This window comes from Fundulus heteroclitus, chromosome 14, assembly GCF_011125445.2.
Source record: "Fundulus heteroclitus isolate FHET01 chromosome 14, MU-UCD_Fhet_4.1, whole genome shotgun sequence".
NCBI classification, from domain to species: domain Eukaryota; kingdom Metazoa; phylum Chordata; class Actinopteri; order Cyprinodontiformes; family Fundulidae; genus Fundulus; species Fundulus heteroclitus.
The window spans coordinates 35,124,036-35,143,848 of record NC_046374.1 but is presented as its reverse complement, the minus strand read 5'-3'; the positions used below and the strand labels follow the sequence as shown (position 1 = coordinate 35,143,848).

Below are 19,813 nucleotides of genomic sequence, written 5' to 3'. Positions count from 1 at the left end.
GCTGCACTCTGGACTCTGTGGAGGAAGTGGCTGAGAGGAGGGTGTTGTCCAAGCTCACATCCATCATGGACAACACCTTCCACCCCCTGCACCAGACTGTAGAGGAGCTGAGCAGCTCCTTTAGTGCAAGACTTAGACATCCAGTCTGTAAAAAGGAGCGTTACCGCAGGTCATTTATTCCTGCTGCTACCAGATTATACAATGCTGCACTGTAACTGTGACCATAACCGTTATTAGTAATATGCAATAACTAATGTAAAATAATAAGCAAATCATGTAAATTTAATCTCTGGACTATACATATAACTGTATAACAGTTACAATTACTGTAACAAGTGTTTTGCAGTAACTACGTGCAATAATGTGCTGTGTTATATTATTATTATTATTATTATTATTATTATTATTATTATTATGGTGTTATATTATTATGTTATAAAGGTCACTCATTCCTGCTGCTACCTGATCATAGCTTTATGAGTGTAACTATTAGAGTAACGACTGCAACCACGCACCATAGCTGCAACAATAACTGTAATAACTTATGTGCAATAAGCTATTTAAACAAGGTGCTACAATCCGTGCATTAAGCCTGTGCAATAATCCTGTATAAACTGTATAAACTGTGCAATAAGCCTGTGCAATAGTCCTGTATAAACTGTATAATAACATATGTGCAATAACATATTTATACATAGGAGTGTACAGAATTGTATATTGTATATAGCTGTATAACTGTATCTAACTGATTCTACTTACCTACTTTGACACCTTCTTCTGACTTTTGACTATTGAGCCGATGGGACAAGTGAATTTCTCCACTGTGAGATCAATAAAGCTTATCTTATCTTATCTTAAATTAGAAACATTCTGTCCAGGGGTGATGGTGAAAAACTAGTCCATGCATTTGTTACTTCAAGGCTGGACCATTGTAATTCTTTACCATCAGGAAGTCCAAAAAATGCAGATTAAAGTCTTCAGCTGATCCAAAATGCTGAAGCAAGAGTTCTGATAAAAATCAACAGGAGGGATCATATTTCTCCAATTTTAGCTAATCTTAAAACTTTCCTTTTTGACAAAACTTATAACTAGAGTGGCTCATGTTACTCTGAGCTACCTTTATAGTTTTACTGCTATAGGCTTAGGCTACTGGAGGATATCAGGATCTAATTTTCTCACTCTATAGAGTTCTACTGTTCTTCAATTATGCATTACGTGTTGTCATTTCAGCTTTTAACTTTCTGTTCTCTCTCTTTTATCTTCATAGTAGGTACACCTGGTCTGGCGTTCTGTTAACTGTGACATCATCCAGAGAAGACAGATCATCCACTATTACCATCTAATGTAGAACAGATTACTGGATCAATGTGTGCTTCTGTGCTTTTTTGTCTTTCTTGTTGTGTCTCTGCTCTGTCTTCTGTAACCCCAGTCGGTCGAGGCAGATGACGTTCATACTGAGCCTGGTTCTGCTGGAGGTTTTCCTTCCCGTTAATGGGGAGTTTTTCTTCCCACTGTCGCTTCATGCTTGCTCAGTATGAGATATTGCAGCAAAGCCATCAACAATGCAGACGACTCTCCCTGTGGCTCTACGTTTCTCTAGCAGTGAATGCTGCTTGTCGGGACTTTGATGCAATCAACTGGTTCCCTTATATAGGACATTTTTGACCAATCTGTATAATATGACCCAATCTGTATAATATGATTGAACTTGACTTTGTAAAGTGCCTTGAGATGACATGTTTCATGATTTGGCGCTATATAAATAAAATTTAATTGAATTGAATACATTTAGTCATTGAATCATAGAAATAAAAGCTAGGATTGGCAAAAACACAAAGTTATTTACCGTAAAGAAGACAATTTTAAAATGTTGGCAGTAAAAGTGATGTTTTTTTCATGTTACTATTCTATCTACTAACCCTGCCTCTTGCCCATTGACAGCTGGAGACAGGCACCAGTGTTGGTACCAGATCGGCTCGGGGGGCCTGCGCTTTTCGATGACGTCATTATATGGCAACTCCAGTCAAACAAACCCCATTACGCCCACGGTCTCCATTTGTTACAAATCAATTTTATTTTGTTAATTTACGGTTATTTTGCAGTAACTTAACCGAGGCATGAAAACTTTTAACATCATTTTGGAATACTTGTGTGGTAGTCTGACAATTTAATCGGTAATTTTGCAGGATAAAAGTTACAACCTTAGAGAAATTTCATTCGTCCAATTTTTTTTTTTAAGTTGTATATATATATATATATATATATATATATATATATATATATATATATATATATATATATATATATATATATAGTTGCTGCAAGGACAGCAACTTTGTACAAAATTTCTTAATATATACAGTTTTTATATGGCCCTTATTTTGAAATTCCACATCAGAATTGGCTGAAACTTGTTGAGCGACATCTGGAGGTGTTCTACTATCCTGCTGAAGTGTAAGCATCGATTGTTTATCTACTATTCGGTTGCTGTAGTCAGGCCCGTATTAAGACAATGTGGTGCCCCTGGGCACTATACCTCAACCCCACCCCACCACCATACCCGTGCTGTCCTCCGGTCAAAAACATCAGACATAATCAAGGGGATTTCTGTAATGTAATTTACTATTTACTAACTTACACAACAACATGTTGTGTAAGTTAGGCATATGAGCAGTGAGCAATATTCAAATATCTCATTTTAAAATGTTGAAATCAAAATAATCTTGATTTATTTATCATTTATTATTATTGTGACATCAGTGTTCACAAAATGAATAATGCATGGTCTTTCAACAATTTCAAGTAAATAATATAACAATTTATAAAAAATATATTTTTAAAGCATGTGTCATGTGGTTCTACTATCATGGTGAAGTGGAAGCATCGATTGATTATCTACGGTTTTGTTGCTAGAGTGACAGCAACTTTGTTCAAAATGAGTTAACATTTAGAGATTTCAAGTTGGTCTTATTTTGAAATTCCACATCACATTTGGATGAGAGTTGTTGAGCGACATTGGGAGGTTTTCTATTGTCATGCTGATGTTATACTATTCGCAGAAAACGTCCATTTCTATAGCAACATTTACAACAACACAGGTCAAATTGAGTCAATGTTGAGATTTTTAAATGCCTTTATTTTTAAATCCCAAATCATGTAGATTGACTTCTAAAGATCATAATCTGTCATCTGTAAGTGAAAGTAGTCACATGTAAAAAAAAAATAAGTTGTTTGAGTAGTTTTTGAGGCTAAAGAATGTGACCAAAGTATATATTTCCATTTTCACCAGCAGACCAGAATAATAGAAATAAATGACACATAAAGCATATAAAATATGTCATATAACTGATGTAAATGTGTAAAAACACTTGGTCGATACACCGCGAAAATGTTGCTTTTATTTTGAAAAAGTAGTCCTAGCCGTCACTGCCGTAATACTTGGTGTTTACGTGATCAACAAAATCAAGCTCACTTGACCGCAGTTATAAAACGCAGTTAATGTGGTTTGCAGGTCAGGCGGAGGCGGAGCCCTGATTTTTTTTTTTTTTTTTTTTTTTTTTTTTTTGCAAGGCGTCTTTTTCAGCTGGAACCAGAGGCGTGGTAAGAGAGCTTGTCTGCATATGAATCAAACCCCGCCAGTTACACACAAGACAAGTGGCGTTTAGTTTCCAGTCTGTCTGTCTCACAATGAGCTGGGATGTCGATGTATTTACGCTGGATTACTGCCTTGTGCTTCTCTCTGTCCTGGACTCTTGTTCAAGGTAAACAGCTGCGGCGCCTCACTCTGAGCTCTACTACTTCTAATAATAATAATACTAATAATAACTTATATAATTGCACTATAAGAATAATGATAATACTAATAATAACTTATATACTTGCACTATTCATAACTTTTATATGCATGTATTGTCATGATTTGTTTTCTGAACCCGAACATAACCACAACAGAGTAAGTTTAACAGTTTATTGAAGTTTGTGGATAGTGGAGGAAGGAACCAAGAGTCAGTACTGAGCTGAACCATAAAGGCGTCTGTCAGGTAGCTAATAGACAGCCATTTGAGTTTTTCATCTAATCGGACTGGGTGAAACAACTGAGCCGATAAAAGCTAGAAGAAGCGGCCGGCGGCCGACCGCTTCTTCCGGCTCAAACCAAGAGCCTTGGCAGACAGGGGTGCTGCACTAGCTGTGATCACCTCAGTTATTTCACCCAGTCCGATTAGATGAAAAACTCTAATGAATGTCTATAAGTAGCTACCTGACGTTTTGTAATCATATCTGTTTAACAAGAGAAACTCCTCATTCAGCTCCATTCAGCCGGGAACAAAGCTCAGCCCAACTGTTGTGTCACGTGGCCAAATGAGCTAATTTCATTGGCTAGAAGCTGCTTGACTCTATCAGTGTAGATTGCTTTGGCTTGAGTTCACTAAAAGTCAACAGATTTGCAGCTGAATATTTACCAGATAAAATGGGACTGTTTTCTTCCATAGTTCTCTGCATCTCAACCCACCCCTTTGGGGAGCAGCAGGGTGCCACTGTGCAGCGCCGGGGGAGCAATCTGGGGTTAAGGGTCTTGCTCAGGGAGCCAGAGTGGCAGTATGTGGGAGTTGAACCCAGAACCTCTGGGACACAAGCGCAATGCACTAACCTCTAGGCCACCACTTCCTTTGGGCTGAAGGAGTTCAGATGTTGCTGGTTGTGTGTTGCTGATGCTGGAGCTGATGTGTTGCTGACTCTCCTCCTCTGTCTCCTCTCACAGGGAGAAGATGATCTGCAGGATCCTGCTGCTCATCATCCTCAACTCATGTCTCTGTGGTCAGTTTCCATCTTCTCTTTGTTCAGTCTAAATCCATCAATAATCAGTGAAAAGTCTGTCAGTGAAGGGAACACTTCAATCCTCCAGCTGCATCTGATCAAGCAGTTTGACTTGAAGAGCATCAAGCAGAGCTCTGACAGCACAGAGAGCATCATGGGACAGAAAGCTCTAGAGATGTAGTTTAAAGACTCCCATGTTCCAGTTCTCAGTGTGTCTGCTCCTCTCTTTCCCTCTCTGTCTCCTCAGCAGCAACATTTGTAGTGAATGTGACACAGAGCTCCTATCAGGCAGAGGAGAACCACAGCATCACTCTGGAGTGGACCTTCACCACCACACCTGATCGACCCTGGAGATTTCTGTTTATTATCTGCAGCTTGTTAACTCCTAGGAAAGAATTAGTCCTTTATCAGGTCCATGATGGTGTTGAGGTGTCAGAGTCTCAGGATGAACAGTTTTCAGGACGAGTCCAGCTTGACAAAGACGTCCTCAGAGAAGGACGAATCAGACTCCATGTGTCCAGACTGAGGACTGAAGACTCTGGACAGTATTACTGTGATGTGACGACTGATGATGGTTCTGGTTCTGCATGGACCAGGATCACAGTAACCGGTGAGTTCAGTCAGTAGGTCTCAGTAGCACTGAGCTATTTCTCCACAGAGTTAAAGATTCAATGTTACAGGGAGGTTTCATGCAGCAGGGACCTTGGGACATGTTTAAAATGGGTTGGCTCCATCTAGAAAGTGTAGATGCTGATGGATCCAAGCACAGACGTTGTCTACTTGTGTTCACCAGCTGAGGCCATTATCATTACCGTCTGTAATCGTTAGACGTGTGACTACATTATCCACTTTCTCTTCAAGTGTTGTCTTTGTGACTTGGTTTACTTTCCAGTAGCATCTTCCTCAGAGTGTAATGTGCCGAGTCATCTCCACACTCTTGTTTAACAGTTTACATTCTCCATGTCACAATTTCCATCAGCCATTCAACACTTTGGACTTTTACTTTATGCTTGTTTTTGGTCTTGATCCCCATTCAAGGTAAGCTGCTGCTTTTCTTTTTGCTAATGTTAAACTGTTACTGTTGCAGAACAGCTTCATTCAGACCTTGGATGTCTTATGAACTTTGTTGTGTTCTGATTAGCAGTCGACCAATACCTCGGCCGGCCGACTTTTTTACCCTATCTTTGCGTTTTTTTTCTGTATCGGTATCGACCAATATGTGCATGTGTTTGCCAGTCTATTAGCGCATTCAGCAGCCGTGCCTTGACTTTACATACAGCGTATACATTGCCAATTCAACTTCTGGTGTAGTTTTAACTGTCTAATTTAGCTGGCCTTTGAAAGCCCGTCTCTGTCTCTATGTGGGAGGACCAGTGGTGTGTTTCTATGTCTAAAAATCCACATCTGATCGCCTGCTGGCAAGCTGACACTGCTGTGTGTGTGTTTGTTCTCATAGAGAATCATGCATCCACGTGTCCATTGTATCATGTATCGGTATGCATACAGCATCTGACTTTACATAAAATAATGTCCATACACTGCAGCGGTGGTTAGTGTTTTTTTTCCTCCTTTTCACCATTGAACTAAAGAAGCTCTTTTCTCACTGTGACACATTCATCAAGTGTGAGTAAAGCTCCGCCATAAGAGTCCCCCACAGAGTCATGACACGTTTTTATCTGTGTACCTTTCCAACAGTGGTTTGAAGCTGATTGTTAATATTAGCTGCTTTAAACACAGGTTTTGAGAGTTTTGAAACATTTTTCATCATTGGGTCATTTTACTAATGTAAATGGAGGAAGAAACAAACAAGCCTCAGAATTGCGGCCCCCCAAAATAATCAGCAGGACATTTTGGGTGTCCGTTAGACTGATGTCAAAATAATCGGTATCGACCTTTGAACACCTGTGTTGGTCTATCTCTAGTTCTGATGGTTTTGTTTGTTTAGTTTTTTTTAATTAAAGTTTCTCTTTAGAGTCTCATGAATCCTGCTGCTGTTGCTGTTTCAGACCCAAACTTTGTTAAAATGACGACAACAGAACCGGTTCCTGATAGAAACATCACCACTCCAGCCCCACAGGAGGAGACCGTCAGTACCGGTGAGTCCGCAGGTCCAAACAGAAACATTTCAGCCACGTTTGTTCCTCTAAATGTTCAGTTATTTACTTTGTTCTTATTCCAGGTGGACGGGTCAGGCTCTATATTTGTTTCCCTGTTTCTTCCTTCATCATTTGCTTGAGTGTGTTGTTGGCCTCCATCATTAGAAAAAGGCGAAAAAATCAGGAAGTAAGTCAGATTTACTTTAAGAATTGGCTTTTTCCCATAAAAGTTTAAATTCATCCCTCTGTCATGGTCTATGCTCGCTCGTTGCTCATTAGGCTCTGGGGGGGGGGGCTGATACTCAGCAGATACTTGCGTTTTTGTCTTGTCTTGTGTCTGTCGATACGTGCATGCGTTGGCCGATCCATGAGCTTCAAGAATCGGCCCAAAAAAATTGGCCTCACATATCGGGTATCAGTTTACCCAAAGTCATAATAATCAGTATCGGCCTTAAAGAACCTGTATCGGTCGACCTCTAGACTGCACAGGTTTCACTGCCACGGCAACTGGACGCTGGAAGAGCGGGTCTGGTCAACTCTGTCTCATTTTTAACAGACTAGTCATTGAAATAGACATGTTTTAATTTTGTTAAAAAGTGAAAGAGAATAAAACATATTTTGTTTCTAGACAGACCGGCATGAATGATCAAATGAAACAGACCCCATATGTCCAAATAATCACTGAATAGAGTAATAAAGTAGTTTTAAGTTATTGTTGGTATTATTACACTCCTTTTTTAAGAATGGAGAACTGCTGTTTTTATTCTATTTTATTAAAGAGTCCCAGAGTGCCTCCAGGCTCCAGGCTTGGCCTCTTCCTCTTCTCTCTTTAACCCGTCCCTCAGGGGTCAGTTATAAGAAACCACTGTTTAGCCTTCGGTTTAGGCAGGAGACAGTCAGACTTTGATGACACTTTTTATGACACGTTTTGAAGGATGGACGCTGATGAAATCCCCTGGCTCCGAGGGAAGAGAGGGGAGAGGCGCGTAAGAGCATTGAGACACTGACACACATATAGTTAGGAAACAATTCGGAATGAATAAAAAATAAATCTATAAATAGACTAAGTGGCGTGTTGGACTGTATCTGGTTAGCAGATGTGTTTTCTGATCCAGCGTGCAGCCATGACTGGTTCTGAATGAAGGCTTTATCTTGGAGCCGCTCTCCCCCCTTTGCCTCCTGCGTAGGCAGTACTGGACCGTACCGGCTTACTTTCACCACTGGTTAAGACCAAAATTATTTATAACTCTGATCGCTCTTCCTGCTGCTCTGTTAACATGAAATGCAGCAGGAATAATTTCTGATGGCCACAAGCTGTGAAACAAGCTGAAACAGCTACATAAAAGTCGGGACTGAGCTCTGGATGGACAGAGCTGTGAACGGATCATCCGCAGCCCAGATGGGCTTCATTATTTTTATGTGTGAGAAATGCCATGTGTGGTGTGTGAAGTCAGTGAAAGTCAGTGAAATGCGTGTGTCACACGGTCATTGCGTGAAAGTTGAGAGCTATGTTTAAAAGGGAATAAACTAGCTTTCAAAAGTTTAAAGCCATCCCTCTGTCATGATCTATTTGCTTCGACCAATATATATATATGACCGGCCGATATTATCGGACGATATTTGCGTCTTTGTTTTGTATCAGTACGTACCGATACGGGCATGCGTTGGCCGATCCATTAGCTTCAAGAATCGACCCAAAAAAAAATTGGCCCCACATATCGGGTATCGGTTTGCCTTGTTATGCCAGAAAACTGTTTGAATATGATTATTATTATTAATTATTAATGTGGTTTGCTATTATAATTTTAATAATAGGTCATTCAAACTCAAATGGTAGCGATAACAAAATATGGTTCAAATGGTGGCAATCCCCGAGCTGTAAGCTTGTAATGATTAATACCAATAATGCATTTATTAATTAGCTGTTATGAACTTATTTATACTGGGACAAAAGGGGTTTTATCGGTTTCTGACCAATGAGGTTTATCCAGCAAGCATTGATAACTCAATTATAACTGCAATTAGAGTTTAATCCTCACTCCTTTATCACCAACCAATGAAAATGTCTCTGTATCAATCTCAGATGTTAACTCAAAAAGAGGTAACTCTGTATCCTGAAAGACCATGCAAAGCCTGGATCGAAATAAACACAAACAATTACTATTCCACACAGTATTATTTATTGAACCAAAACAAATCCTGTCACAGTAATTATTCTAATTCAATAACCTAGGAAACTCTACTCACTACTAAAATGAACATCCCAAAGAAAAATCAATGAAAATAAACAAGTCAAAAATGGATTAAAATAAGAGGTAGCAAATCTTAGTTAAACTCAGTTGTTTAAACATCACATTCGAGACGTCGGCACTTGACGTAGCAGCATTGAAAAACAAAACAGCTTTGAGAATCCAGATGGACGCATCACTGTTTCCCTACAAGCTAGCTAACAGTTTAGCCCCTCTGCACCTTCCCAAGATGGCAACTATGATGACACACAACCTACGACCTTGCGTGATGCGTGAGGAGGAGGTCCTAATGACATCTTTAACGCACAGCTGGTGTATAGGGCGAGGTTTGGAAAAGGGCCGGTCTTACTCCTAGACAAAGGATTCAAGCAAAGTGTGCGAGCTGAAATTGGGATGCACAAAGAGATTGAAATTGAAGATAAAGAAAAAGTGGGGAAAGAGTGAAGATCGGCTCTCGGCGGAGCCACTTATAAAACCACAGACCAAACACACAACATGCACGCACATACATCAGGAATATCCAGCAGTTAAAACAAACTCCGTCTTGGAGTAATTAAGCATAAAACTAAATCCTAAATCCCGTTTAATTGTGTTGTCTCACGGGGATGTCCCAGCTCCAAATCCGCGGGCCTCCTGGAGCGCTTCGGCGAACGCAGGTCCGTCAAACAGCAAGGAAAGGGGGGAATCCCCGAAGTTTCTGGGCTCTTCGGGTGCTTTGTTTGGCCAAAACGAATGCATGGTCCGACGATCACTGGGAGATAAGCGGCTCTCAGTCTTTGATCGAAGTGGATTCAAAGTACTTTTTAAAAGTCGACCTCCTGCACCAAACAGGGATGGGTTGCTTTGAAAATTCTCAGTCCAGCGAGAAATCGAGCACGTGGGGAAAATCCCAACGGAGTGAACAGCTGTGGGTGTCTTCCCAGTTGGCATCGGGCCAGTGAAGAAGGATGAATGCAACGCGCGGCCGTGTTAGATACCTTTATCATAGCAACGTTATCTCGTTGTTATGCTCAGTGGCCATTTTGACCGTGTTGCATAATGGGAGTCGGTGGCCATTTTGACCCCACTGCATCATGGGAAATGTGGTCTGTCACGTCATGAAAATGGTATAACAGCCTGATGTCGATATCAGTCTTAAAAAGCCTGTATCTGTCGACCTCTAGATTGCACAGGTGGTTTTGGATGAGAAGAGAGTGGACCTTGAACAGGCCATTGGTCCATTGTCGTCAATGGACCAATGTAAGATCCTATTTAACATCGATCTTACAGCCATTTTTCTGTCATGTCTTGTTTTTCATGCCCCAAACACTAGCTTAGGATTCTGATAAAAGTTAAAACATTTAGAAAAACATTGGAAGAAATTTGTCTTTGGTCAATTATGGACTTTGTCTCTCGGCTGGCCTGGGAACGCCTTGGGATTCCTCCTGAGGAGCTGACCCAAGTGGCCGGGGAGAGGGACGTCTGGGCCTCCCTACTGAAGCTGCTACCCCGCGACCCGACCCCGGATAAATGGAAGAAAACAATTATGTACAATTTATCTTGAAAATAAGAGTTCTAGAGAAGTATAGATAACATCAGAACTTCCTCCTCCTGCAGACTTCCCATCACTCAACATGTTGTTGTGTTAATCTCTTGAGAAGACTGACCCAGCTTTATCCCACAAGTGTCACAAAGGAGACACAAACCTCTTTTTATCCTCCTGGACAGTAGTGCATGATAAAACTGTTTAAACTGTTGGTTGGCCTCTGGTCCATGAGCTTCAAGAATCGGACCAAAAAAATTGGCCCAATTGTCGGTCCAGAGTATCGGTCGACTTCTAGACTGCACAGTTGTTTTTTTTTGGATGAGGTGACAGAGGACCATTGTCGGCAGTAATTCCTCTATTTAACATTGATTTTACAGCCATTTTTCTGTCATGTTTTGCATTTTAATGCCCCAAACACCAGCTTAGGATCCTGCTAAAAGATAAATATTTAGAAAAACATTGGAAGAAATTTGTCTTTGGTCAATTATGCACAATTTATCTTGCCAATAAAAGTTCTAGAGAATAATACCCAACATAAGCACTTCCTCCTCCTGTTGGTCAGCAGGTTAGACGCACACAGCTGCAGACTTCCCATGACTCAACATGACTCAACATGACCCAACATGACTCTACATGACTCAACAGGTCTTTGTGCATTGTGTCATTTCTAGAGTAGAGTAACCCTTCTTTATCCCACGAGTGTCACAAAGAGTCGTTTGACTGTCAGGAATGCAGACAGCGCCTTTCCTTCCTGTCTGCTTCCTTTGGTGGAGAATCTGAGCGCAATATCTGTATATGGCGTTCAGAGTCGTTTCCTGTAGCAGATTTACATGTAATCCATCTTCCTGGGGTGTGTAGCCGTGAGACTTGGAGTTGAATGGAGACTGCAGTCAGTCTTTGTTTGTTAGCAAATGTTTCAGCAGCGTAACTCTAAATAAACGCATTTTCCTCAGATTAACACGTTGGGTGGGCTTTAAACTCTTTAAACCTCTGTTTTTTACTCGTATTCTTTGTTCTCTTAAAGGTTCTTCATCTGGCAGCTCCCAGACTCAGCAGGAAGAGCCCAGACCTGCAGATCAACACATGACAATGTGTTCTGAACTCATCCTTCAGGATAATGCAGATTTATCAGCTGGAGGATGATGAGGATGAAAAGCTTCAGTTATTTTTTTCTTTCTCTCCTCCTGAAGTTGAGCAGGACTGAACTTTTAGAAAGTCTTCTCTTGTTCCATTGTGGACTTACTGGTCTCACTAGGCCACACTGAGCATGCTCAGTACACCTTCAAAGTTCTTGCAGCATCCTCTAACGTCACGGATCATATGTGGGACCGGTTCAGGGAAACCAGCGTGACGTTTTTTGCTGTTGGTTGAATTTCATTCTTAATATCTGTAACTTTTAGAGACTGAGATATTTGCCAAGTTGATAAAAAAAAACATGAGTAATGCAGAACTGAAAGCAGACATCTCATCATCACTGAGAGGGGAACTCACTAAAATGATAAGAGACGAACTCAAAGGAGCACTAGCAGAAGACTTTACAGCTATAAGAGTCGAGCTGCAGGCTGTCCACTCCAAAATTGCTAACAGTGCAAAGCAATACAAGCTGAAGTGGATGTTATAAAAGCTGACATGGTAGATATGAAGGATGGTCTATCGATGTGGCCAGATGAAGTCACCTCTCTACAGTCTACGGTAACAAGTCTACGAAAAGAAATGTCAACGCTCAAAGATAAATGTGAAGACCTGGATATACACAATTCAGGAAAATGTATTTTATGTTTTCAGACACTCTGAATCTGGTGAATTCTCACCTAATTTCCAGATAAATCCACTGACTGAAAACGTCACCCCTTTAGGGGCTGCATGGGACCAATTGATTGAATTAAAATATTGTCTAACTTAATAAATAATTTCGATTTTGTATTGAAAGTAAGCAAACTTCCAGAGCTCCGTCCCAGGAAGCCTGACTTTTACTCCGCTTATGGGTGCGCAAATAAAAGGACACTAGGAACCAGATCCTGGGGAATTACCTTCCATAAGGAAGATTTTATGATAGATAATCCTCATGCTTTACAGTTACAGTTTATCCGGCATAAACACAATATGTGCTAATGGGTAGCAGGGATGGAAGCAGAGAAAAGTAAATTAAACACCAAAATCAAACAAAATGGTCCTAAATTACTGGATAGACATGATTTATGTCTATCTAATATATTATACAGTATTTTTGCTATGATTTTGTAATTTCTCACCTGTTTTGGTGTTTTGGTCCTGTGAATACACCATGGCAAGGTATTTATCTACTTATAATTCTGGATTCTAAGATGCGTTATTAGGTTTTTTGTTGATTCTTTTTTTTCCCAGATTGCGGTTTGTATTGTTATGAGCACCTTTGCTCTCACTTGTCTGTATATAGTTTTGCTCCTATGTAGATAAGTGCTGTTGTCTGTAGATCAGTGTCTGTGTATGTATATATATATATATATATATATATATATATATATATATATATATATATATATATATATATATATATTTATATATATATAAATATATATATATATATTAGGGCTGGGCAAGTTAACGCGTTAATTTCGCGTTAACTCATTAGACTATTAACGGCGATATTTTCTTTAACGCGCATTAACGCATGTTGCACACATGCTTTTATTTTGTGAAGGTCTGTTGCTGCGGTGTAGGGGTTTGAATCAAAACAGTAGGTGGCGATAATGCGCCAATAACCTCGCTGTCAGCCAAACCTCGGATGCAAAGAAGAAGAAAGGTGCTGGCCGGAAAAAAACAAAGCCGACATGCGGAAGGCGGAAGGCGGTGTTTCCCGTTAGGCGAGGCGGTGAGTTGACGGCCGGAACAAGTTTTGTGCGGAGCGGAGCGGGGTCTGCTTAGACGCCGTCGGTGAAGTCGCTTCTCGTTTCAAAGTATCCATGTGTTTTTGCCTGTTTTCCCCTGCCATTCACTATATGCACAACAACAAAAAACCGCGTATCAACGTCAAATAAACGCAAGCAACGCAAGCATATCGAGTTAGCAAGCATTTCAGTTTAAAGTTCTTCCAGAATGGAATATGACAGAAACAAGTTAGTTGTAACCACTGCCAAGTTAAACTTTGGTATTAAACATAAAATGGTAATGCTGCTCCCTGCTGTTACCTCAGAAATTGCCTGTTTTTGGTAGATTTTTTCCCCATAAATAATTCCCTGTCAGTGGCAATAAGCTTTAATTTATTATTATTGCTATTTTTTGTTTTACATGTTTAAGTTGAGCTTTAAACTAAATATGTGTTACTGATAAGTGCTACAAATGTTACAACACTTTTGTTCATATGGCAGCAGAACATTAAAATAAAAGTGCTCTTTACACTACTTTTGAATTCATTCTTGGAGTTTGTAAATACAATGCGATTAATCGCGATTAATCGCGATTAATCAGGGCGATTAATCGCGATTAAATATTTTAATCGTTGCCCAGCCCTAATATATATATATATATATAGGAAGAAAGAGAGAGAGATTTATGTGTGTATAATTTGTGTGTATATTAGATGAATATGTAACTGCAAAATATGTAAGTGCGTGTACATTTTTCATCCAGTTTAACTTCAGTTTAAATAGTTTTGGTTCTGAATAAATATGTGTAATCTGTCTGAAAGGTCACGAGCATTGCGAACATATGATTAAAATGAGATCTGAGCTGCCTCCTATTAATTTTGACAGCAGCTGTCTGATCTGTGGTCTGACCCAAGATGGCCGCCCTGTAGGCACGTCAGCCCAGCAGCCGGCAGCGACCAATGGGGCGTCTACGTATATGATGTCTATGCGTAGACGCCTCGTCCTCGGGTGAGAGGCGTGCCGACAGAGCGGCCATCTTAGGTCAGACCAAGCTGCGCTTTTTATTGAAAGTAAGCAAACTTCCAGAGCTCCGTCCCAGGAAGCCTGACTTTTACTCCGCTTATGGGTGCGCAAATAAAAGGACGCTAGGAACCAGATCCTGGGGAATTACCTTCCATAAGGAAGATTTTATGATAGATAATCCTCATGCTTTACAGTTACAGTTTATCCGGCATAAACACAATATGTGCTAATGGGTAGCAGGGATGGAAGCAGAGAAAAGTAAATTAAACACCAAAATCAAACAAAATGGTCCTAAATTACTGGATAGACATGATTTATGTCTATCTAATATATTATACAGTATTTTTGCTATGATTTTGTAATTTCTCACCTGTTTTGGTGTTTTGGTCCTGTGAATACACCATGGCAAGGTATTTATCTTCTTATAATTCTGGATTCTAATATGCGTTATTAGGTTTTTTGTTGATTCTTTTTTTCCCCAGATTGCGGTTTGTATTATATCATTTTTAAATGTTGTTATGAGCACCTTTGCTCTCACTTGTCTGTATATAGTTTTGCTCCTATGTAGATAAGTGCTGTTGTCTGTAGATCAGTGTCTGTGTGTATATATATATATATATATATATATATATATATATATATATATATAGGAAGAAAGAGAGAGAGATGTATTTGAGAGAGATAATTTGCGTGTATATTAGATGAATATGTAACTGCAAAATATGTAAGTGCATGTACATTTTTCATCCAGTTTAACTTCAGTTTAAATAGTTTTGGTTCTGAATAAATATGTGTAATCTGTCTGAAATGTCACGAGCATTGCGAACATATGATTAAAATGAGATCTGAGCTGCCTCCTATTAATTTTGACAGCAGATGTCTGATCTGTGGTCTGACCCAAGATGGCCGCCCTGTAGGCACGTCAGCCCAGCAGCCGGCAGCGACCAATGGGGCGTCTACGTATATGATGTCTATGCTCATACAGAGCTTGGGGAATAAGACGGCGGTCGTTCTTTCATTAACGAAAACTATCTATGTTTACAGGTTAGTAATGTGAAGCTGGTGAAAACTGTCTCCCCTAAAATGTAAAATAACAAGTTAATTGGGAACTGATGTTGCAATCACATGCTTAGACTCTCATGGAAAAGGAGTGAATTTCTATCATATTTGCCGTTAGCTCATAACAGTTAGCTCCAACGGTCGGAGGGCAGCCATTTCCTTCCCAAGCTTAAAGTGGATTTGGTCATTCAAAGATGTCTATATTAGAATGTATAACCAATAACATGATTAAGTTTTTCAGAATAATACAATTCAAGGGAAATTAGTAAATTTAATATTTCATTATACTTGAGAAATTTATGTTTTAATGTGAATCTATGAGATTTGGATTTATGGTTGAATTGTTTTGATTTGGCTTGCTGATGATGCCACAGCTGGTGGGAGCTGTTTTTGTTTATTGAAGTGAAAAGTATCTGGTTGTCTTAGAGCAATGAAAAGACACTTGGACATGATGGCAAAAGAAAAGAGAAGAGGATGTTATTGTATAATTTAATGATTTTGTGAATTTGTAATAAAGATACAGAGCTTGGGGAAGAAGACGGCGGTCGTTCTTTCATTAACGGAAACTATCTATGTTTACAGTTTTCAGGTTTTGCACTCTGAAAGAAGGAAATGAAGACGTCATCAAAATATCATTTGTTGCAATGGTTTCAACCCAGTTGAGACGTGTAACATCTGCATATGAATCAAGTCCCGCCAGTTACACACAAGACAGTGTAGTGTGTCGCTTCCTGTCTGTCTGTCTCACAATGTGCTGGGATGTCGATGTATTTATGCTGGATTACTGCCTTGTGCTTCTCTCTGTCCTGGACTTTTGTTCAAGGTAAACAGCTGCGGCACCTCACTCTGAGCTCTACTACTTCTAATAATAATAATGATAATACTAATAATAACTTATGGAACTCTACTCATTACTAAACTAAACACGCAGAAGAAAAATAAGTGAAAATAAAACAAGCCAAAAATGGATTAAAATAAGAGGTAGCAAATCTTAGTTCAACTCACGCTATAATTTTAAAGGAATAAAGAAATGTTTCTAGAGGTCATCAAAGGTCAACCAGCCCCCCCACTTTTATGAAATAAGACAAAATTGGTGTCAATCACCTCGGCTATGTTTGTGCTGGTTTGTGCAGCAAAAATTTTCATTTGTGCCCCAAACATTCTAAAGATATAAAGAAAATGTTCTCCAGGGGTCATCAGAGGTCAACCACTCCCGTGGCACTGCTCACATTTGCAAAAATAAATACATTTGGTGTCATTAAAATGATAGCAGTACAAAAATTGTATATATTTAAAATATGCATTTTAAAATATAAAATATTTAAAATATATTTATTCAAAATATTATATTTTTGTATAGCAGAAATTTTCATCTGTGGTCCTATAATTTTAATGATATTAATAATAGTTTGTAGAGGTCATCAAAGGTCAGTGAACATCTGTTCGTGCTGAAACTGTGAATTTCATATAACTTATAAGTTGCCAACCTATGAATATGAATAATTTAATTTTAACGTGGAAAAAAATGATACCGGCACAAACGAAAATTTTTGCTGCACAAATGTAGCACAGTTGACTGACACCAAATTTATTTATTTTTGAAGCATCGTGGCTGTTGAAGCGGGTTTTCTTCACCTCTCTTGTTTTTGGTAATGTGAGTCATGATGACTTTCTGTTGAACTCGCCAGGAAACAGTTTGGGGAATTCCGCGCATTATATCACGGGACGAGGTGTGAGGTGTTTATAGCTCCATCTAGTGGCGGAAGGAAGTACAACATGACTGCATTCAGAATAGATGTGGATTTTCTTTTTTACTGTAACAATAGTGCAGTGGTACTAAACAGTGGCGTGGCCAGAAATTACCTGTCGACCGGGCATCATAAAAAAATGGGTAGACTAAATAATTATAGTTGAAAGTAAGTCTATTTGTGTAGTCACTGCTGGTCCATGAAAACCAAACAACTCAAGACTTAAAGGTGAACAAACTAAAAGTGAATGTAACTGAAATAGTCACTTGATGAATCGTAGGCTTTTGGTTTAGCAGAACCATCCCTATGTATGTGGGTGTCTAGAAGTGGTCTACTGTCACTCTGAAGTTAAATCAGAGACTGGAAACAGAGTTTTGTAGCAATATTATTGACAGCAACGTAGATAAGGGACCAAATTGTGTGGGTCAAGTAGACATGTTGCTGGATCAAAGCTGTGATGTAAGCTGTGCGTGCTGCACATGATTCACGATGATTCACACAAACACAAAATTTATTTGGGTGCCACGTGCATGTCGCACATGTTAGTTGCTCTTGTGTGGGTCAGGTGGCTTTGTGCGTACCCTCCAATAAAATCCTGCAGGCGCCGCTGTTACAGTTAAGAGTTAAAAAGAAAGGGGGAAATACCGTTGGTGCTGCAGCATTACGCATGATCCAGCTGCTGAGATTTCCTCTGACCTGCTCTAGTAGAATGATACATTTCATAACCGTTCATAGCCACAGGTTTGTCATCTCAGCCTCTACCCTGACCAGAAATTATCTCCCCTGTATTTGCTCAGAGCGACTCTGAGTGCGTAATTTCACTGAAGGCAAAGTTTTAAGATGTTTCATGTTTGTGCTCCAAGCAGACCCAGTGAGACATGGACTCCTGCTTTGCCTTTAACCCACTAGCATTAGTTGTGGTGTTTTCTGACATAACCATTTATTTTCTAACACATCTAGACCTTGTGGGGTAGTGAGGGGTGCTGGTGTCCATCTCCAGCGTTCACTGGGCGAGAGGTGGGGTACACCCTGAACAGGTCGCCAGTCTGTCGCAGGGCTACACAGAGACAGACAGGACAAACAACCATTCACGCACACACTCACACCTAAGGACAATTTAGAGAAGCCAATTAACCTAACAGTCATGTTTTTGGACTGTGGGAGGAAGCCCGAGTACCCGGAGAGAACCCACGCATGCACAGGGAGAACATGCAAACTCCATGCAGAAAAGCCCAGGGTCAGACTCAAACCCAGAGGCAACAGCGCTACCCACAGCCCCAGACATAACCAGTGAGAATGTTAAGACATTAAGACATTACACTCCTTCACCAGCAGAGGGCAGTGTATGACAAGAGATGACAGGAAGCAATGAAGAGAAAAAAGGAGGGAGACGTATGGCCGTTTCTCAATATGCGTTCTTGAGCGTTCTCGTGTACTCGTGACACGTCATCAGCCTCCGCCCGAGCACTGTTCCAATGCTGAGAACGCCAAATCGAGAACGCGCCGAATTCCCCGGATGTTGTTCTCGCCCGCCCTCTTTATCGAGCATGCATCAGAGCAGACTTGTGCGTTCTTCAGACTGACCGCTTGCCCAGAATGCACCGCGGCCGCAGCTTGATTCGAGACAGCGCAAACAGAGCTCACAGCGGTAAGTTAAAAAATTCCCTTTTCTGCTGCTGTTGTTGTCCAAAAGTACGTTTTAAGATCGTTTGAGGCGAGAACATTATACTTTTAAGTTTTCTCTATGTGGCCTGTTTACAGAGTTAGTGCGTAATTAAAAGAAGTAGAGTGCATAATACCGCTGGTTATGATTTATTTATTTGTTTTGTGTTTATCTGACTGACGTGTGTTGCTTTATTAACTCAATACTTGCTGGAATAAATTGTATATGTCTGCCAAGGACGACAGCAGCATATAAAATAAATAAATAAATACATTCTATAAATGTTTTTCCTATCTAAGTGAGTTTCTTCTGAGTCAGGACACGAATAATTGAGAGGAGAAAGAGGGAAAGAAAATAATAGTAATAATAGTATATGAAAAAACTGACATTTATTTTATACAAATGTTTTATCTTTGGAACAGAATGAAGGTGTAATATATTCCACAAATTATTAACAGTTACTAACATGGTTTAAAACAACGAAATAACTCATTAAGATCTTATACAAACAGACAATGCCTATAAACTTACAATTGAAAATAGTTGGAATGGAAATTAATTTACACATTATTTTATGTATTTTTCCAGGTGGTAAAAAAAAAAGAAATGAAGCAGCATGTGAACATGACTCCAACTGATCTACATTAGGTCAGGTGTAGTCATGTTCACTTAAACATGCAGCCAGCTGGAGCCGCTCCCCGTCTTCAGCCGCTGGATGGTCATCCTCCTCTGGATCAACCTCCTCATCCTCCACGTCTAGCTGGTCCCCTGCCTCTATACTAATACTGT

General features: G+C 39.8%; 1 protein-coding gene across 2 annotated transcripts in view; it reads left to right on the top strand.

The window, feature by feature from the left end:
* Positions 1–3,605: 3,605 nt before the first annotated feature.
* Positions 3,606–19,813, top strand: part of LOC118565795 (myelin-oligodendrocyte glycoprotein-like) — a 35,450-nt gene continuing 19,242 nt past the window's right edge. Inside the window, exons 1-6 of one of the 2 annotated variants that reach the window (XM_036146804.1) lie at positions 3,669–3,761; positions 4,760–4,815; positions 5,063–5,425; positions 6,822–6,911; positions 6,995–7,098; positions 11,710–12,569. In XM_036146804.1, the coding sequence (XP_036002697.1) occupies positions 3,688–3,761; positions 4,760–4,815; positions 5,063–5,425; positions 6,822–6,911; positions 6,995–7,098; positions 11,710–11,772 (750 nt within the window). In that variant the 5' untranslated portion in view covers positions 3,669–3,687 and the 3' untranslated portion in view covers positions 11,773–12,569. Of the gene's footprint in view, positions 3,762–4,759; positions 4,816–5,062; positions 5,426–6,821; positions 6,912–6,994; positions 7,099–11,709; positions 12,570–19,813 lie in introns of those variants that run through there. The other variant, XM_036146805.1, reaches the window with a different exon arrangement.